Source organism: Falco punctatus, assembly GCF_963210335.1.
Source record: "Falco punctatus genome assembly, chromosome: 9".
Lineage (NCBI taxonomy): Eukaryota > Metazoa > Chordata > Aves > Falconiformes > Falconidae > Falco > Falco punctatus.
The window spans coordinates 16,468,759-16,490,770 of NC_137589.1; the positions used below are offsets into that span (position 1 = coordinate 16,468,759).

General features: G+C 40.2%; 1 protein-coding gene across 7 annotated transcripts in view; it reads left to right on the forward strand.

The window, feature by feature from the left end:
* The window catches only part of ARID5B (AT-rich interaction domain 5B), a 124,136-nt gene that overhangs the window by 83,688 nt on the left and 18,436 nt on the right, over positions 1-22,012 (forward strand). For 6 of the 7 annotated variants that reach the window (XM_080402752.1, XM_080402749.1, XM_080402754.1 and 3 more), the window contains 4 exons: positions 1,054-1,166; positions 7,652-7,856; positions 10,208-10,260; positions 17,948-18,045. In XM_080402752.1, the coding sequence (XP_080258878.1) occupies positions 1,054-1,166; positions 7,652-7,856; positions 10,208-10,260; positions 17,948-18,045 (469 nt within the window). The remainder of the gene's footprint in view (positions 1-1,053; positions 1,167-7,651; positions 7,857-10,207; positions 10,261-17,947; positions 18,046-22,012) is intronic. The other variant, XM_080402753.1, reaches the window with a different exon arrangement.

The following is a 22,012-nucleotide window of genomic DNA, read 5'->3' on the forward strand; positions in this document are numbered from 1 at the left end:
CTCAAGAGGTTTGTGGTGTTTGGATTTCTGACATTGTTCTAATCATCCCTTTAAGTAATGAAAACAATGGTTACCTAGAAATTAAAGGTTTAAAGGAAATTATATTCTTTGGTACAGTCATTAGTTAATGATTGTTTATCATTTTAAATGTTACCATAGTAGTCAAAGGCTGATTTTTAAATCTGAAAGCAGGCAGGACACATAATAATGAGCAAACATCTGCTTCATCTATTATTTCTATATGTGATCATAATTTATATTGTAATACTGCTATTGAAAGATGAGTCTGATATTTTTTATGATGATCCATCTCCCGTTCTACATATGGCTCAGCACGGTTAGGATTTAGTCACTGTGTTATTTCAGAGCTGTTTTATCTTAAGATTGGACAAAACTGAAAGTGATTCATGTTAATTTATATGTGTAGTGTGTAACCCTTATGAAACAATCAATCACTTATTTCAGTACTTGTCAACTTCCAGAACTAGTTGTTAAGGGGTTTTTTTGATCCATTTCAGGACTCGGGTATTTTTTTTTTTATTATTTAACTTTTTTAGAAGAACTTTGACAAGAATGACAGCATATATAAACATTTCTTGGAGCTGTAAGGAGTTTCAATATTTTAGAACATTTCCAAAACCAGATGTTTCCCAAAGTTGGAAATAGTAGTTAGTACTCTTACTTGAAGATTAGAAATAATAAATGCAGCAGGCTGATTAATGCAAAGTTACCTATTAATATTCTAGTTTCTTCTTTTTTGTACCATGGAGAAATATTTGTGCTTTCTCTCCAAGTCCTTCCGAGACCAGTGTTTGACTTTATATTAATTAGTTATGTGAAAGAAGAATAGATTTGCCTTGGGGGATAGTCTATAGAAACTTATAGTGTGTCAAGATGTAACCCATGGAGGATGGGAATCTCGTAATAAGCATTTACTGTAGACAGATGTGTACATTTCTGTGACTGATTGTAGTGGAATTATTTATTATGCTTTCAGCTGTTAAGAATCTAGTATAAGACAATGTGCTCAAGTTGTTCTCCATTAATTTTCAGCGCCAAATCTTAAAGGCAGACCGCGCAAAAAGAAGCCTTGCCCACAGAGAAGAGATTCATTAAATGGCATTAAGGATTCCAACAATAATTCTGAAAGCAAAGCTGTTGCCAAGGTAAATCACTTAATAATACTCTTTTCAGTACACTCTCCTTTTTTAGGTACAGCCCTGCCTTTGTTTCCCAGCATGCTGTTTCAAATTTAGAATGTAACTTATTTTCTTGGAGAGATTAATGTATTTTTTTCAACAGTTTTGTTCTTCACTTTAAATCATGTCTGTGTTCAAAGTTACCAGCAACTATAATCACCTAACAACCTAATGCTATCAGCTTTTTGGTAACTGGTAGTGCTTAAGCTTTCTTGGCATCTAGTGTTAGTTTTCACATTCTGTGACACACAAACATAGTTTGTGACAGTATCTTAGAATTAAAAATAAACCTGGGAGCAGCTCACCCTGTTACAATGTACTTCTAAATATAAGTTTGAAGATAAACAGACTATGAAACAAGAGCCCCTTTAGTAATGGTTTCTAAGAAGCACACACAAACGACATTACCCTGATGTTAAATCTCAACTTATTTTAAATTAGGAAAAAAAAAAAGATAAAGGCAGAAATTCAGTATGAAATCTTAAAAAAAAATAAATTCTGGACTGTTTCTTTAAAACTTAGTGCTGAGCTGTGTGTTCCAGGGTTTGTTGAATAGTGCATGCTTTTACAGAGTCTTCTGTATGTGCTGCAGTGCTTAGCCCATACTGCAAGTAAAAATCGGATCACTGATTTGTGTTTATAGACTTAATCTTTTAGATATTTATGGGTTTGTATCTTTTCCTTAAAATATTTTAAAATGGAGCTTCTGTAGTGTAATTTATATCCTATTTTCTATGTTGTCTGAGAGGTTTTAAATAGGAATTTGGTTTTCTCTTAAAAAAAAAAAGCAGCACAAATGGCTCCTTTCAAGATGATTTAATTTGAAACTGTAAAATGCAAAGATGGGAAATTACTTAGAGCAGTACTTGTCGATTTTTATCTGAGGCAAAACTTTGTCACTGTGATACTTTTGAGCTAAACAGCTAAACAGGTTTGCATAGACTGAAGTTTTAGGCCGACTCCTCCTGAATCCATTGTTTCAATAAATTAGATGGATGTGTATCTGAAAAACGCTTCCATTGTTGTGACCATCTCTTTAGGAAATACAGTGAATCTATAGATCCATTTGTGTTGGTATTGTTGTACACAGTGAATGTCCTGGGAGATTAGGAGGTTAAAGAGGTCAAGTGGAAGTGTTCTGCTCTCAGTTTCTCATAGGAAGGCAAATTAAATTCCACCTCATCCTCCTCCTCCCTAGGAGTTCAGTTAAAATTGTGCCTTCTGTTGATGACGATAAAAGAGGCTGAAGTTCATGATGAAGCTCTGCCCTTAAGTCACTGTTTCTCTTCTTTTTGTGCCCTATTGTGCTCAGTTGGAGTCTGTACTATCGTATTAGACAGGCATGGTAAAAGGCGTTGGAGCCTGGTGTGTTGAGTTGCGGGGTCCTGCCAGATACTATAGAGTTTGCCTGAATGTTTTTGCTCTGTGGAAGAACGTGCAAAATCCGCGGTGTGAAAATGTCTCAATTTGCCTCAATTCCCCCTTCCCCCAAGCCATTTTTCATGTTAAAATGTTACCAACAAACTGTGGCATGGACGGTGTTGTCACAGCACCCTGGACTGTAGCACAAGTAGTTTTGCCTCATCAGCACCTGATACATAGGTATTAGATAATTTGAAACAACAGTAACACTTCATGCCAAATTGTTTATCCTCTCTGTTTATATTTGGGTTCACTCTACTACTCAAATGGGAGGATATTTCAGATAAGAAGTAATTCTCTCTATTTATCTAGTCATACTGTGCTCATCATTGTGCAGATATTAATAGCATTAATTATCTTGGCCAGCTTAATTTCATTATAAATAATAGACACGCTCGTGATATGTCCTTGCATATAGTCACACTGACTTCGCTGTGGCTCTTCACATCAATCTGTGTGTCTCAGGGCTGTGGCTATACTTCAATAAGAGGAGGACAGTGAATCAGAAGCCCTCTACAGCAGTTGTATTGCACTTTATACAGACCCTGCCTATGGGTTTCTGGGGAAGGAGGGGAAATGTATTGGGGAAGAGGGGTCCACCTACTGTCTTCTCATGGTTGGGAACAGGTGGGATGTTAAGTCATCATCTTAGGCCCCATGTTGGGCTTCACCATCAGTTTTCTTCCTCTGTCCGTGCTCCATCTCTTGACTAGTGCTGACAATGGGATCATGGAGAGCAGGGTTGAACACTGCTAGTGTAAACAGGACAAATCCACTTGTGTCAGATGCTAAAACAATTTGCAGTGATCCTGGTCATATTCCTGTTCCAGCTAAAATCCCTTTTGACCAGAAGTTGTGCCTTCATCGTCAGATCATGGCACCCAGTGCCTGGCAGCAGCCTCATTTCTCGGGTGGTGGGGTGACAGCTCTGACGGAAACGCAGTGCTTGTATGGTTTGGGTCGGGAAGTGGCAGGAGTGACATTCTATGTTTTTGAAACTATGGTTTTGAGCCTGGCAAGACAAACACAAGCCGCATGGTTATAATGACTTGCTGAATTTCATGTTCTCGGCTGCCGACGTCTAGAGAGCTTTGTTCCTTCTTACAACTTAGGTGTCTTGTGGCATGTTTACCTTGAACCATCAGCAGATTGATTGTAGGCTTTTACTGTTCCCTGACACAAAGAGCGTTTGGTTGAGTAGGAGCAGCTCTGACTAAATTCCAGTGTAAGTGGCTTGTTAAAAATAGTGTGATAACAGGAAAGATGATGTGGTCCTGGACCTGCAGGTGCTGCCAAGGGAAATGGATCTTCCATGTACCACTTCTTGCTTTTGATCTCCTTGCTGGTCACTGCATGCATTTTGGTACCTCCTGGGGAAGATCCCACAGGTGTTCCCTCCCAGGCTGGGAATGTAAAAATCACAGGAATATGAGGCCATCTACTGGGGCAGGATCAGCTCTCCTGGAGAGGCATATATCAGGCTCTTCTCTCTGAATGCTCCCAGGACTCTGGAGGCTTTCATACTTCACATGTCATCAGTGCTGGACAGGCTTTTGGGTCTTGCAGGCTCCAGCGTGACCCTCATCGGACCTGCTTCATGCAGCCAAAGAGCATTCCCGTTCAAAGTATGCAGAAATGCACTGTAAGGCTTTCTAAAACTAGCTGATCTGACCATTTCAAAGAGCTGAAAGGATTAACGTGTTAGACATGAAAATTGTCCCCAAATGAATCTGCTCGTTACATCTCCTAGTGCAAATGCTGAAGTAAATCTCTCACTTCATTTGTACAGCAAGATCTGGGAAAATAGTTTAAAAGTTGCCAGGATGTGCTTTTCCTGTGGCCACAGGTGGCCTGGCATGCTGTCAGACCTGGAGATTTATTCCGAGCACCTCCGCCATGATCTGATTGAAACTTTAAAGTGCAGATCTGTAGCGGTCTGTGTTGTGTGTGACCTCTGGCAGGAGAAGACAAACACACGGGTGTGTGTTCACCAGCCGTTTGGTCATGGATCACATGCTTCTGATGGAATACACAGTGGGAGGCGGTCAGATGTTCCCAGAGGCCATCGCAGTACACCTCAGCCTATCCATGCTGTGATGCTGGGTTGCCTGTCAGGGCCTTAGCCCTCCGTTTCATTTTGGAAGTGTTACATGACTCGCACTGAGGCTACAATGAAAGAGCTTTAACTCCTCCTGTGGAAACTGAACTCTCCCTTTGTAACGGAGTCATTCAGGCTTTTTGAGCAGGCCAGAAAAGCGAGCAGAGCCAAGCAAAACTCCACGTTCAGGACCTTCCTCCAGATCTTTGCCCTCTAGGAAGATTCAAAATCAGGTTTTGAGAGAGAAGGGCAATTTGTGGTGCCTGGTGAAAATCTGGCATTGCTGTCAGTGACTTTGATACACTTATGCTGGATTTACACCGGTGTTACCCAGCATGGCATTTGGCCCTTTTGGTTCTTGTTAATAATTTGTCATTCATCTGTACCTCCTGTCAGATGGTAGGGAGGTTCCAAAAGTGAGGCTTGTGCCTTGAACGCTGAGCAGATGAAGCACTGCAGCCTTCATCAAAGCTTTGCTGAACCTGACGCTGCTTGGAGTCCATCCATTGCATTTTGGCACTTTTGAGTTCCACAGGCACTTTGACCTCGCTTCTCTGTACACTGGAGAGAAGGAGGTTGTGTGTAACACGGGTTTTTCTCACTCCTGATGGCTTTTTTAATGTTACTTTCTTTGTTTCTTTTTGTCTTCTTGGGAGTTAACATCCCTTGCCATTAGTTTGCTTGCATAGCAGTGAGCTTTGATTTCATTTAGCATTCATGCCCAGGCTGTCTTTGCAAACATAGTTCTGAATTGTTCAGTTTGAAAAAGAAAATCCGTTAAGAAGATTGATAGATTGACTTTACCTAGCAAGTGGGTGACAAAACTGAATTTTTTTTTCCCAGGTCCAGTGAATATGTTCCATGTTATAGCTTGCAACAGATTTGCAGCTCAAATTAAAAATCTAAATTTATTGAAATCATGGGTTCATATTGGGACTGCTAACCCAGTCTTTGGTATAGCATTGAAAACTATGACAATGTAATCTAAGCTTTATAAGGGGAAGCTGTTAAATAATTTTGTGAGGAGCCGAAGTAAAAAAGTCAAGGGATTACAGCTCTGAACTGAAAAGTGGATGAGGAAATCCAAAGTTCATTTAATAGGAAAAAAATCCCATTAGCTCCATTGAGTTTTGGATGAAACCCAGGATCTTTACAGCACTTTAGTCAACAAGCGTATCTATTACTAAAAGACAAAACATAGGGTCTTGTACCGTAGGAAAATGGTATCTCTTTGAACCGTGCAACCAGAGACTATCAAGCAGTACAGCAGATACACTTCAGCAGCAAGTGATCAAGAAAAATCCCACAGGAAGGTCCATTTCCTAGTCCCTGCTGCACTGCCTGGGAGGAGCGAGCCTGTACTCTGCAGTTTCCAACAGGGAGACTTTTCAGCAGCATCGATTACCTTGGAAAATTGTGGTCACTTTTCCCCTCTGGTTAGGAGCTCGTGTTGCTTTGTCCAGTGTCAGTGGAAAATTATGGAGGCAGCTACCCTTAAGTCAGTGCTTTCTGCGAGGTTAACACCCTGGAGGAGTGTGCTTTCCCTGAGCCTGAAGTATAGGGTAGCTTTATTGAGGTAAAATAAGCATATCGTAGTCTTTGATATGTTTGTTGTTTGTTTACAAGCACTTATTTAATGCTCTTCATAGCACTTTACTTCCAAAATGTCAACAAGTACCCAGGAAGCACCTGGTTTAAAAGTAAGGAGAGTGAAGGAGAGCCAGTGGTTTACTTGACCAAGAGCTCCTGCCTTCCTGTTCAGCAAGGTAGCCTGCTCTCTTCTGCTTTCCTCCTAAAATACCAAAATCGGGCTCTTACAGTCTCCCTGATCCCTCTGGGAGCACAAAGGACATCTCTTGGATAGGATATGGAGCTGCCAGGAGGCTTCTCACAGCACTCAAAAGCATTGAAGGGGCAGTACAAATCCAAACTACACGTAACCATCACTACGACCTTGTATTTAGAGGACTTCCAGTATTTCACTGGAAATGTATCAATCCCATCTTGGTCACGGAGAGCTTATAAACATCAGTTCGCAAGTTTCTGCTCTTTTTTTTTTTTTTTTTGGTATACATAAATTATGGCAATGCCTGAGTTGTAATTTGCTTGGTTCGATGAGAGGATTATCTTCAGGAGGACTGCAGGATTAAACCGATCTCACTGGATATTTTTCCCCATGTTTGAATACTGATGAGAGAGGTAAAGTGGTTCCAGTTTGTTGACTTCCTGACTGGCACACGTCTGCCAAGGAGGCCAGTGGGAGGCCTGGAGCTCTGAGACTTGTGCATTGGGGCTGCTGGTGTCTACCAGGAAAGGCTCCGGCTACCAGCCTCTTCCTTTCGCTAAATACTTAGGGCTGTGCTAAGCAGATGCTCAAACTCACTTGACTTAAGTCCATGCTACAGCAGAACCTCCGCTCGTGCGCTGAGAGCTCTGCCTGGGTAAACCTTGCCAAGGTTTGCATCTATTTTGGTGGGCCAAAGGAGAGAAAAATGTGTCGTTTCAGAGCTGGCTGCTGAGCATTCCTGGAAGGGGCTGAGCACCCTCAGCTCCAAGGGTTGTCTACGGGAGTTGACAATGCTCAGTGTCAATCCTGGAATGAAGGTTATTATTAGACTTGCTAATAGCAAGTGTATGTGAGAGATGGGAGCTGTCTGTGACATAGCAATGTATAGTCATAAAAATGCAGATCTGGAGAGCATTACCAATGGGTTATAATGATTTAAAGATGTGGCTATTTAAAAATGTTGTGACTAAGATTCAGAACAAGACATTTAGCTCTATAAATAGCTTCCTTTGTTTCCCCTCAAACACAGTTGCATGGTTTGGCCTTCATTTTTTCAACAATCCATTCTGCTAGGAGAGGTTATTTATTCCTTAAGTGAAAATTAAAGATTACCCAGATCTGATATGACATTTTTTCTTTTCCCAGGTAAAATGTGAGGCTAAGTCAGCTTTGCCCAAACCCAAGAGTAACAACAGCAACTGTAAAAAAGGCTCAAGTGAGGATAAATCAAAGATTGCCATAGGTGAAGAATGCAGAGCTGATGAGCAGGCTTTCCTTGTGGCTCTTTATAAATATATGAAAGAAAGGAAAACACCAATTGAACGAATACCCTATTTAGGTTTTAAGCAGAGTAAGTATCCTTTTTCTCACTTTCTTGTTGACATTTTAGAATGGTTTGGCTTCTCTGGAGAAAGCATTTGCACATGAAGCCTATTTTAAAGCCTTATGGATGGGGGGACCATGTTTATATCTACACATTTTTCAGTCCAGGCATTTCTCTGTCATATGCCTAGATTTGCATCTCTTCCTTCTGGGGTAGTTGCTGCCGGATATTTATAGGTTTAAATCCGCTGATTATGACTAGAAATAGGCATGTTGAAAACTCTCTAGTTTTCTGTTTTGTAAATCTGCAGCGTCTGTAATGCCTTTCTTCTGAGTTAATAATATGACGTATCTTTATTGTGCCCAGATGTTCTTTATGAAAGGACAAATATTAAAGGAAGACATTTAACGGTGGTCAAGAAAGGCACAAAAGGGATCATATTTTTAAGCCCCCAAAAGTGTTTATAGTTAATAAATTACTGACTTTGGAGAATATAAAACCAGACTATCTGTTTAATACAGAATGCAATGTTTAGAATTGCTTTGGCATGTACGGTTTGTAGTGCCACAATCTGTAAAGCAATTGTAGGTGGAGAAGATACAGTTGTAACTAAATTTTACATAAATATTGCAGCGCAATGTAGATCTTTCAGAGTTTCCAACAAAAGCTGTAAATGGGAGTATTTTTCCTCCTTATCTATAGATTGAATGATACTTTATTTCCTTAAAGGGAAAACTCCATGGATTGAAATATTATTTACTCTAATTTATCTCCCAGATTAAAACCATGTGTTATTTTGATGAAGAATGTCAAACCTGTATGTTTTACATAACAATTTACATACCTAATAGCAATTGGCACTGATTGCAACAGGCCTCCAGCAGCCATTATAAACTTATATAACTCCGAATGATTACAGTGTTTGTCTGAAAACTGGCTGCTTGAAATGGAAGTAAAATTAATGTACTATGAACAGCTTCGTTACATTATGCATTGATTCAGATTAAATCAAAGCCTAAGCAAAGCTCTTGATAGCATTGAAACAGTACAAGGTTCAATGAGGCTTTCAGAATGTTTTGTGTTGAAGTGAGGACTGTTTTTTTCCCCCTGTTTTATTCTGCACTCCCTCAAGCGTGGGGACAGGGTGGGCTTGAAAGACAAGCTAAAGTAGTATTTCTAAAATTCCCCAGTGGGGGTTGGGCCCTCTGCTAACATTTAGCTGAAATACACTGAAAGTTGCCTGACATTCATTATAAATTAGGGGCCTGATCCGGCAAATACTTAAATGCCAAGAGTAAGTATGCTGAGAAGAGCAGAAATGTTTGCAGGAAGGGGCTCTGTATTTGTCCAGCAAGACTTGTGCAAACATTGCCAATATAAATCAGTTAATGGGAAGAAGCAATATGTACACTACAACAGAGCATCCCCCTGTGGAAGAAGAGATCCCGTCCTCCGTGGTCCACAGCGTTATTGCTGAGTCTGGCCTGAAGTATTTGTAGTATGTCCATGGGGAGTCACTGTTGGTGGAATACGGCATACACGTTTCATAGAGCTAAGACATCAGGTTTTCTTCTAGCAAGCAAGATTAAATAAAATAATAAAATAAAATAAAATAAAATGAAGTGATATACCAGCAGCAAGCAGTGGCCCTATGGGACAGTGGGCCAGGATGAAAAGCACATGAGAGGGGAGGAGGTCTGCAGGAAGTAGCAAGCATCTCCCAGCACATCTTTTGAATTGAGTTCCCTCACTTCCTATGGCCCCACAGGTATGGGCGAGGCACAACCACCCATACCATAATTATTATGGTAATTCTCATTTGTGCTCCCTCTGGGTTCATTCATGCAGGACCCATTAGAACGCAGCTTATTGTTTATTGATTAAGGAGGCCATTATCTGAGCTGCAGTTAATATTGGATATTGTTGTTTAATCAATAGGCTTTGCTCTGTGAGCCAGTGTGTGGTTCATGCTTGCTTGCTAACGAGATCAGTATTAAACAAATAATTAAAAGCGACATTCTTCCCAATGAGTAATTTTTATTATCAAAGTTATGGAAACATGCTACAGTCATTATACCATACTTATCAGTGAAGTCATATGAGCCCATTACCTTTGTCTCAGTGTATTTTTCCAGTCCTGTTAGGGAATTTAAGTGTGTTCTCTTATATGTAATTAAAAAAATATATATAGTATGGGCTAATATTTACTCTTCAGATTATGTAAATACCTCTTTGGAAAATGTTTCACAGGAGCTTTTTCAGGGGCTGTGAGCTTTTTTTCTCTATTTTTCTTTTTTTTTAAACTGTTTAATTTACATTTCTTTGAAATATGTTGGCTAATGCAATGCTTATCTAAATACTTATTGTCCCTCTAACAGTTAACCTTTGGACTATGTTTCAAGCTGCTCAAAAACTGGGAGGATATGAAACAGTAAGTGTTTAAGTAACTTAAATGAAATAATTGTGCAATCTAACTTTTCCCTGTTAGAAAAAAAAATGTAAAAGCAAACAATCATTTGCTGCATTTTAGGCTAGCTGTACACATTGTGGGTTTATTGGACCATTTTTTGGAAACAGTCCCAATTAGTTCCAGGTTTGGCAAAATTGTAAACTTGTCGTAAAAACTACAAGTGGAAAACATATGTAACTCTTCCCTGTCAAGGAAATTAGTTGGGTCTGTAATTTTTTCCCATGTTGAGAAAGGGCTATTATTGTACAACAAGCCAAGATTGCATAAAAGAAATTTCACTTGGCAACATCCCTGACATCTGTTCATGTCTAATATGGGAAATGTATTAAAGGCTTTCAGAAGTAATCAGTATTGTCCATTAAGGAATAGTATGCTGCAGTATCTTCTCTTATTCCAAGTGTAAAAGATCTTTATTAGACAAGGGTCAGTACCACATAAACAGGAAGTTATCAAAGTAATTCAGAAAAGTCTCTGACACTTTTTGTCAGCTAACCATATCTGACAAGAGCAGTTTATTTTTAGCTCACAGGAAAATGTGATGGCCATGGATTTTACAGCATGTATTTTGAAGCAATAAAATATTAGAGCAACAAACTTAGATTAAAATCTTGAAATGAGAAGAAAGAGCTGCATTAATATGGCACATCAAGATGACATCTGTAATAAAAACCAATTGACATAGGAAGATGTCGTCATTGGAAATATTTTCTTTGCACACAATGATCAGATTAAGTTGTTCAGTTCCTGCCACAGTTGGATGAAAGAAATTATTTTTGCTTTGTTTACGAAGTAATCTGGGACATATCTGTGCTGTAGAGAAATGACAAGAAGAAATGCACTATCAAGAAACTGAAAGTCATTTGAACCAAAATACAATACTCACTGTTTTCCTTCCATACAATAAAACATATTGTTCTGTAAATCAGCAGCGCGGGCTGATTAGCATGGGTGTGGCTGGGATTTTGTGAAATATGAAATCTAACATTCTCAACAGAAATACGTGCTTGATTTGGCTTTTGTTGTTCCTCTATCTTTCATTAATCAGCACATACCATGCTTATGTACAGGGGTGTGCGTAGGTGTGCTCATGGGTATGTATGAATGAATGAATAGCTACCATAGACAGATCGTTACAGCAATTATGCACCAAGAGTAATTGCCATGAGTTGTAAAATGCAATGAAAATGAGGGCTAAAATCTTGAACTTTATCCAGAGCACAAGGGAAGGCTGGGAGGGGGATTGAAAGGAGAGTGGCGTGGTCAGAGTGCTTGGGAGGCGGGCAACTGTCACAGCAACGTTTCAGATCAGCTTGAAGGGACTGAGTGCAGAAGCAGGGATGCCACAGTGGTGGCTTGCTGGGGAGAGCTGAGTTTTAGTGCCAGAATGAGACGGAGAGGGATAGATTTAGTGATGCTGGAGAAGGTGAACCTTTGTGCCTGGGACAGAGCAGGGATAGGATGATGAGTTTGCGAACATGAGGCCAGAGAGACAGGTCTACCAGCAGTAGCAGAAACATGAGAGGACCAGAGGGGAAGGATCCCATACGTAAGAATGTCATCCAGAGTAACATCAGTCCACCCTTGTCTCAAAGCTCCTGTCCTTTTCTTAGTGACAGATGTCCTCTTTTGTTCAGGGGCATTTGTCACCTTTAAAGAAAATGTACCAGGGATGCTTATTCTTCATAAGGAAGAAACTAAGCAATTCCTTGCTGGTCAGTAAATGCTAAGGCAAGCTACAGTTCACCCCTCTGACATACCTGGGAGCCCAGCTTTGGTTTGAGAGTGACTCTGGCTGAAGAGATGGGCCTGATCCTGTTTTTATGATGTGGGTGGCGTCTATGCTCTCTGCAGAAGAGCAGAAGTTGGGAGGACCATTCTGATGTGATTTTAGTTGTACATGGAGCATGAGTTTTCCTGACCTCATTCTCTTCTGTTAACGATCTCATTCTCAGTAATGGGTCTGCCTTTGCTTTACTGATTTTTCCCTGAATGTTAAACCAATAGCTGTTGCAATACTTTGACCTGTGCACACCCTGATTTTTTATTATTTTATGGCCAGTTGATATTCATTGAGTTTGCCAAGCTGCATTTGTTAGTATGTATTTTATCATGGTGAGCATTGCTGAGAGGCTTTTGTGTTTGATTCATGTTTCATTTTTTAACAAGGCAGTGGATGACTGGGGTGGCATGGACCTCAGTATCAGTTCCGGAATCTTAGGCAGGACTGCTTAGATGTAGAAACTTGGAGTGCTTAATTCAATAACAACCAGAATCCACCATTCACATGCACAGTGCCAATATATTGATGATGATAAGTCACATGCAGAGCAAAGGCTTTCTCAGATATACCCTGATTAATACACATTTATCTATATGGAACCTTCCTTCTGACTTGAATAGGGCTTCATCATCTTTAACTTGTTTGAAAATTTCACAAGTTCTGGTTTGTGCATTGAGATAGAAATTGGTCTTCTCTTGGAAATATTGTAAAGAAAAAATATTTAGGAGTTGATACTTGGCTTCAGCCTGTGACAGCCATTTTACAAACAGGAAACAAAAGACTGGTTAAAATCACATATGGGAACTTAGAGTGGTCAGATGACTAGTTTTTTACTAATAAGTGTAGAAGCCTTCCCAGTTAAACCAGTTGCAAACTTTACATCCTTGTGTTTGGCAGAACAATGATAGTCAGCCCATAGCCAGTTTCATCCTCCGCCCTGTCCACCTTGTCCATATATAGTTGCTTTGATGGGGCTTTAAAAACATCTTTGAGAAATAAGCACAGATTATGTATGGTGTTTTCCAGCTTCTGCCCAGAGTCCCAAAACAGTGCAACACCTCTGAGTCCGGTCATCTTGGCTAAGGATCTAAAAGTGCATGAAAACAGCCAGGGATTGGATTTGAGATGCAGAGAACAACTTTCTTAGCCATCTGTCTGGCTGTCCTTTATTGTCATGTATCAGGGGCTGGAATGGATCCAGTGAGGCCTGACAGAGAGTATTACCTGTACATACAGGATATCTAGCAGTATCGTCATGATTGTGTGTCATATGTCACATTTAAGGGCTCTCCAGTGAGAGTACTTGTGAGGGTTATTTCTCATCTGTCTGTTATCTGTTTGATTACTAATTCTTAGTTAGTTGTCATCTATAACTGTGTAATACCACATGCCCATGTACTTTTTGTTGGACTTATGTAATACAGGCTTAATAAAAATAGCAACCCATACAAATTGGTTTAAGTCCTTAACAGGTGAAGGTGTCTCTTTGGAATTGGTGGGATCACGTTTCTCTTGAACAAAGACACATGAAATGAGCGTCTTTGTTACTAATAATAGGAGAGTGCATTGGAAAGCACTTTCTGTAGCAGGCCTTCACAGTATGAATGATTAAAAATGTCCCCAAAACTCTGGATGAAATACAAAATAATGTCATGTTCTAGGGGACTCAGCTGCAGTGGTATTTAACAACCATTGCTTGGAATTTTCTCAGTCACCCTAAGTCAAGTGAATAAAAAGGTGCAGATGTCGATAGATGTGAAACTTCCAGGACTTACTTAAAGAGTTGTCCTTGGCAAGTCATGAAGTGGCATTTTTCCTTTTGAGTCAACACAAAAGGAGTTCCTTGGCATGTTTGCAGAAGGCTGTGGTGCTATATGGACTCTACCTGGGAGATGTCTTAGAAAGATAAAGGGTAAAAAGAAAATTAGGTGGAGCTTAGCATTTGGTATGTAGCAGCTTAAATTTTGCCAGAGGTTGGTGGGATCCCATTTAGTTGCTGCCTCTTGGAAGCAACAATAAAGTGCTGTAGTTTTTAAAAATTAATGATTGACATGTACAGCAGTCCTGTGTCTGGGCAGGCCTGAAGAAACTGATATATCAGTGGAATGCAAAGCTACCTGCGCTTGTTTCATACAGAGCTGATACCCAGAGCTCTTGTTTTGAAGAGCATTGTGAACGTCACATACCATGACAAGAAAATCACCCATTATATTTGCAGCACAAAATACGCAAGAAGCCTTTCCATGAGGAAGAGAGCTGGGAGCTAGGATTGCAGTGCAGAAGACCTTAAAATGTCTCAGAGCAGAAGACACCATTAAAAGCATGTGTATAAACAGACCTCTAATAGATAAGATTGTTGCTTTTATTTGGTTGTTCATGAGTACCAGTCACTGCCTAATACTGTGCTTAAAGAAACCAGATCAGATCTGCTCTCAGGTCCCTGGGCAGACCAGTCTCTTGCTTAACTCAAAATTCTGCTAGTTGGGAAAGACGTCACACAGGTTTTCAAAGCACCTGGCTTCCAGTGAGCCCAGCTCTAGCATTGTGAAGCCATAGGTTGGAGCAAATCGTGGGAGGGGTGTGCAAACCAGAAAACTACTTTAAAACTAAAGCCAGCATTGGAATGGGAAGCTGTCAGAGATGAGACTGGCCTGTGCTATTGCCATGATTAATGGATGAGCCTGGAGCATCCTGCACTTTCAGAAATGTGGCAGGCACCAAGAGGGATGTATATACTGATAGGAGTAGGGAAAAACAAATTTGAAAACTAAAGCAGCGAAGTTTCTTTGTCTTCTGTGTGCTTTCTACTAGAGCAGATCGACTTACATCAGTAAACTGAAGCTGAATGAATCAAAAGTGTGAAATGAAAGCACTCAGGACATTTGATAAAGCTTTTGCAGGGCCTTATCTTACACCACGGTAGCTCCCTGTCCTTAAAAAAGCCCTAACACTTTGCTCCTGAATGTTCACAGGAAATTCCCTGCCCAGGCAGCTGAAATATTTTACCATTTTCATATCTTTCGTTATTTGCCTTTCTGTTCCTCATGTGCACTGGTCATGAACATGTTACTAACGGGGAGCACATACGAGCCCTTTTAGAGTTAAAACCGCTGCATAGAAGCGCCAGGGCAGGCATTTTTGGTAGGAACAGCAACCATAAGCAAAGCATTGCCAAGCACTGCCCTTTCCTGGCTGCTCAGGAAGTTCCTAGTCACGGAGGTGGCTGGGAGGGACTTGTATGAGAAAAGAAAGCAGTCCTTGATTTGGACATGGCCAGCATGAGCATCCAGCTTGAGCCATGCTGCCCTGCATGGCTGTGAAGTTTGCACAGTGCAGGATTTTGTTCAGATTGTTTAAGGATGTAATTTATCAGTTACTGTGGTCCTTTGAAGTTTATTAAGCATAAAACCTAAACTTTCCAGAGCAGGGGAAAACTCAACCCTAGGCTCTGTTAGAATAACAATCGTTTCAGGGAATGTCAAATTTAAACTTAGCTCTGTACGTGGGAAGGCACAGCTCTACTAATTGCCAAGGAGTTCTGGTCCATTGCAGAGGCAGAATTGGGTAAAGCTGGGCAAATGTTTGTGAAAATACTATTATTCTAAGCAGCATAGAGGAGAGAGATATCAAAAAGTGATCCAGGGATTTCAAAGGGATTCTCTTTTTCCCTTAAACTTGGCTGTGTTTACTGGTGTTTCAGCTTAAGTATCAACCCTTGAGTCAGTTCATAGTTAATGAGATGGGCTCTAAGGTTAACATTTTCCTTTTGAAAATGGAGACCATTCTTCTTAGTCACACCAGGATGTTTAAAAGGGGGACTTGCAGTAGTCCTCTTGCTGACTAATCCTTTGCTTTCATTTACAGCTTCTGCACAGCATCACTGTACTTAGCCAAAGCATCACGTCCTGGCCCACAGCCTCGCAAGCCAGCCAGGCTGTGCTTGCCAGAGGGCCAGAGCACAGACCCCAGATTGGCTTTGTGCATCTTTGTTCCCCTAGTCTATGAGGCTGCCAGAGACGATTTAATATAAAGCCACTTACAGCAGTCCTCAGGGGATCTGTGATTTTTGGGAGCTACAAGAAGGCAAGGGCTGGCTGGCCAAGCCTCTGTCCTTTGCCTGTCCTGAGGACCAGTGGAATAGGTGTGGGAGACAGGACCTGAGGTAGCTTCCCATCCAGGCATTCCTCCACAGCAGGGTACTTGGTCAACTCTTTTTTGACCTTTCCAGTTGCGGAAGGAGCATCCATTCATATTATCAGGAGATGATGTTCTTTATGGCTTATTGGGACTTCAGTTCTTCGAGCCCTTTGGTATATAACAGATAGAAGTGTGGGTAGCCTGAGGAAGAGGTAGCATCAGAATTTAAATAAAATAGACTTAAAATAAGCCTCATCTTCAGATGAGTGTTTGATGTTGTATTTAAATAGTTTATTTGTGCAGAATTTATCCTTGAATTGCAGTCTCTCTTTGGTGCCCGTGCTCTTTGGGTTGGTTACAGAAGACAGAAAATAAAATCCATGAATGCAGCCAGCACATTCTGCTTTAAATAAGGTTTAAGATAAAATACTCTTTCTTTTTTTTTTTTTTTCAAGTATATATAGGTGCAAACTATGTATAGGTGGTAACAGTGAGTTGGAGATGATGATGTTTTCTAAGGAGAACTGTACAAACAATAAACTTGAAGAAATTGTAACATTATCAGATGATAAGTCTCCAGCCATGCTTTTGGCTTTGGAGTATAATTTCTGCAAAGGAAAGACTTTTCTTTTATATTGAGCAAAAAAGAAACACCTCTTACCCTGTAATATTTAATGACATTAGCTTTCTCCGCTTGTTTAGATTAAAATTACAGGCCTCAGATTGCGAGTTGTAATATTTGTTTTCTTCTGATTGCTGCCTTTAGCTACTCAGTGAATGCCATTGACTGCTCTGTGGGTAACTCCAAAGAAGCCTTCAGGGCTGAATATATTAAAATCCACAGCATTCCACAGAAAATGACAAAATTCCCCCCAAATTGCCCCCACAATTTTCCACTGGCCTTCTTTATGAGCTGCAGGCAAAAGAGGGTGATCTGTTGTGCTTGTCCTATTCCTGTTTTTCTTCCTGTTTTAAATATAGCGGAATATATAAAATAATGAAGTGGTATTCAGAAACAATTCTTTTGCCAGGTCTTCCATCTGTTATTCTGTATAATCCTAATTTCTGTACAAAAAAACAGAACCATGGTATGCAACTCAATATGTTACAAGATGTTTATTTTCATCAGCGTGGTCCAATAAAGTACATAGCTCAAATATTAACATTGGAGTATGTTAAGATTTCATTACTATTTGATCTATATATTTTACTGACATAAATGGATAAAAATAAACAGCTTGTAACATATAGAGTTACGGACTATGCTTTTGTGGATTTACAGAATTCTGTGGTGGATTTGGGTTTTGCAGCAGATTTATTTTCTCTAATTCAGTTAAAATAACTATGTAATCATTATTTGTGCTGAGTATGGTTTGAGCTTCATTTTCATAATTCACCATGGGATTTGTCTGCATAACTTCTGATGGTTAATGACCCTATATTGATTGAGATTCTCTTTTGTGAGGCCGTATTGCTTGTGACTTGATAATGAATCAGTCAGATCACTCCATTTTAGAGAGAAAGAAAACAGACATAGTGTTAACTTACAAAAAAAAAAAAAAAAAGACAACACCCAAAGCTCTGTGCACTCTGTATATTCTGTAGGGGCTTTTATAGTGCTTGTAGTACATGCTGTTCTGAAAGTGTCACACATGCATTTGTTGTTGTGATCTCAAACACTGTAGAATCTGTAAAGATGCAAGATTAAATTTTCCATTGCCATTTTTACAGATAACAGCCCGTCGACAATGGAAACATATTTATGATGAATTAGGTGGTAACCCTGGAAGCACAAGTGCTGCTACATGTACTCGCAGACATTATGAAAGGTAAGATAACAAATCTGAAATGCTTGTTTAATAATGAAAAAATTAATTTGGAGAGCCTTCAAAGCATTTTATAAAGCATTAGAGAAAGAGAGAGAGGCTTCTTAAAGATATAGTAAATATTCCCCCAACAGTTTAGTCAGATAATCCATTGTAATTTAAACCAGAGTGTATGTCTCCAGTGACTAAATAATTAAAACAAGCATCTGATTTTTCTTTGGTACATATCTTAATTTTTACAACAGCTTTCCAGTTAAAGAAGCTGAAAAATTGAGCAAAACATACTCTAGGAAAAATAAGAAACGACAGCTAATTGATGCAAACACTTGTCTTCTGTCATTTTTTAGGAATACCAATTAAGCAAATTGTGGTTGTGATTAAAATAATGGGGTGGCCTACAATGCAGGGTGCTGTTAACGTTGTAGGTCATGCAGAGCATTGCATTCCTCTTCTTCATTGCATTCCTTCCCTCCTCCCTGCCTGTGAGCTGCTGCCAAACACTCTTTCTCTGCAGCCATTGTTGCTGGTCAGAACTGTTGATTTCTTATTCTTCCCATGTAGATAATAACTTCCAGTGCTTGTGAAGCCAGCATGCATTGAATAAAATACTGGAGCTGGAATGTTGTTTTGGTTTGGTATGGTTTTTAGAAACAACTCTCTTTCTCTCTTTTTTTTCTTATTTCTTCTTTTTTTTTTTTTTTTTTTTTTTTTTTTTTTTTGCAAATGTTAATAAAAGCTCTGCAGTTTCAAGCTCTGATAAGGAAACTCCAGTCTCTTGTTCCTGGACATAAACAAGTTACTTTGCTGCGGTCAGGAAGAGATTGTACTTGCCTGTGCACAAGGTGGCACAGCAGAGCTGCATTCACTGGGCAATTTTTCACCTTCTTTCAGTGCCTTACATGTTGGCTGATCCAAGGGAGATGCTGCACTCCTCGTTGAGGGGGAGGTTGATCACCCTCTTTCACACAAGATGTCCCCAGTGTAAGGACTTGGGTGCACAAGGGAGTTGCATGTAATGCCACTATAAAAGCTAGAGTTAGAAGCTTTCTGGAGATTGAGCCAAGCAGCAGAGCAAACTGAGTGAGTTGCTATGCATATCAGATGGGGCTTTTTCCTGCCTTTGCATTACAGACAAATGTTATAGATTTGTTTAATTAAATTATTAGATTGTGGGTATTCAGCTCTTCCCCTCCATTATTACAGCCCCAAGAGTCTCAGGGCTTCCTCTTGCACCCAAGCCAGCTGATGGGTTTCCAACTGACAGTCTGGGTCTTCCCTCCCAGATGTGCTCTGTAGGCTGTTGGTTGTTTGACAGAGAAGACCCGCATGAGAGTTAGGTCTCTGTCGGCTTAGGTCACAGAGGGAGCAAGCACTGCTGGGCTCTGTCTTGAAATCCTAGAGTCACTGAGAGAGCGTGTCTCTTGTAGCTGTGGAAAAATAAATGAGCCATTCATAAATACTCCATGAACCCCTGTCTCTCTCTTTGGCTTTCATGCTAGTGGTTTATTTCTTTGCATGCAAACCCCTTGAATTGCACTCCTTTTCGATGTATAGAGACTACTTGTCCATGTGACTTACTCGGCAGTTACTCAGGGGTATGCTATGAAGTGCCACAAAGCCTATTGTGCTTACTAGAAGACCTGAGAAGAGTCATGATGCCTTCAAGATTGAAAAGCCTTTCCAGGCTAACGAAAAGCAGTTCTCCTTGTCTTGAGCAGCGAGCACACCAAAGAGCTCAAATCTGAGTTCTTGGATGCCAGTGTACTGTGTAATTCTGGGTTAGGTCTGATATGAGGCAGCACCTATTTCCAGATCTCTGGCAGGCTGTCAAAAGTTGGCATTTAGCGAAAAAGTCTTGTAGAGGATTTTTTACATTAGCCCTGAACTTACCTAAAATATGCTTGACCAAATCTGGTCTGCAAAACCGAAACATGTATACAAGAAACTGTATCAGTGACTGGTCCAATCTATACAGTTCTAGTGTTAGACACTTTTTTTCCACCACAGGAAAGGTGTATTAAGCTTCAGACTTGGAAAAAAGTAAATGAAATTGTCATGGTTTGTTTCAGCTGGTAATTCTAACTACAGTACCTGTAAATGTAATGCTCATTTATAGCCAAAGCACTCAGATGACATTTAATCTAAAACTAGAACTACAGTGCAGGAATACATGTTCATGATTCAGAACACACATACATTTTCTAACTTGAAGGTGAGCTGTAAAGCTAAACTGGAAATTGAATTAAGCTGGGAAGTAAATGCTGAATAAACCTCATGATTTTTCCTTTCTGAATCCCACTGGCCTTTCCTTGCTTACTGGAGGCAGAATAGGCAGTTCCCTGACTTCCCTGACTGCTGCTGTTTGACTTAGCCTTGCCATTCGTCTTTACAACTAGATCTCAGGGGCATCCGTGTTGTGTTAACTAGATTTCTTCCAAGATGACAGAGAAGTTACTAGCTGTTTGTGCCGGCTTTAACATACCAAGGCTGCTTGGGTGGCAGGGACCTTTCAGTGACATCTTTAGGATGCTGAGGAGTGGAATAGCACATATGTCCCATTCAGGTACTGCATCCTACCTTCCTGCCCTCTCCCAAGTTACCCTCTGCAAAGTAGAGTTTTGCATGCAACTTCAAAGGGAAAAAAAGGAAAAAAAGAAAAAGAAAAAAAAAGGTATGGAGAGGGCAGAGTTGTCTCTCTGGTCCAGCAAACGCCACAAAGAAATGTTGCTTTTCTCAAAAGGTGCTTATAACCTCTAAAAAGCCGGCGTGTTGCTGCCAGCCCACGGTACCAAGGATGGCAAAAGCTGAAACTAAGCCAGATTTAAAGGCTGTGGGGAATGCTTTGCTCCCTGTCTGTGCCCCCCTGTGTGGAACAGGTTGTGATGCTGCTGCTGTGCTATAGGTAGGCAGAGTGCTTCGGTCGGTGCAGTGTTTGCTTTGTTTCCCTGGTAAAAGAGGAAGAAAGATTTTGTGTGCATTATCAACTGATTCATTTTTCATGTTGTATGGTTTGTGTTTCCAGTAACTGGTTTAATTTTAAAACAAGGCGAGGCTGCCAGTGTTTCAGTAAGTGTTATTTGTATATTAGTTAGACAACTTTTGTTTTATTAATGAGTATAATAATGAAAGTGCAGGTTGCTGAGTAGAAGCAATGGGTGTTTTTATTTAAAGCATAGCAGGCATCGTATAATGCCAATGAATGCATTATTGTCACTGTAGGCATGGCTGGTCTGAACCTGCCTCTGATTGGGTTATTCCAAATAGGCCCAAGCACTTCATAAAAATGTCTTTGTCAGCCTAGTTTTCCTTCCAAACCTATTCATCTCTGTCAGTTTTTAATATTAGTACCAGGCTCTTGGCTATAGTCCATTAGTACTGTACTTAATTGCTCATGTTACAGATGATTACCAATATAAAAAGCATTAATGTTTTCCCATCGTGGAGCTGTTGCTCTGTGTATGACTCGGACCGTACAGAGCTTATGAGTTGTTGTTGTTTTGGTCATTACTTTCTTCATTTGTGCTCCTTTAATGCACTTACCTTGCACGATCACAGAAAGCTAGAGGCGTGTGTGGTTGGTATTAGCTGATTCAGCCTGAACCTTTCCTGTGAAACTCGTACAGCCCTTGTCAGTACCCTACATCTCTCTCCCTTATCAAGAAACCCCCAGAAACGGCTACTTTTCTGCGAAGCACTCTTCTCCATGCTGCTTTCCCCTAATAATGCAGATGTGGTTTTCACATGCAGCATTTGAGGTTTCTTTCGCTTTTACACAAAACACATGATCGGCAGCTTTAATTTTCCGATGTGAACGATAGGCTGTGTGTCTGCAGTACTGATGACATTGTTAGGGATTTTTCATAAATATTATACCACCACCCAAAAAAAAAAACCAACCCAAACCCAAAAGAAACCAAACAACCCAACCTGCTATTTTGGAAGGTATATAAAGTTCCCAGTAAAATGCATT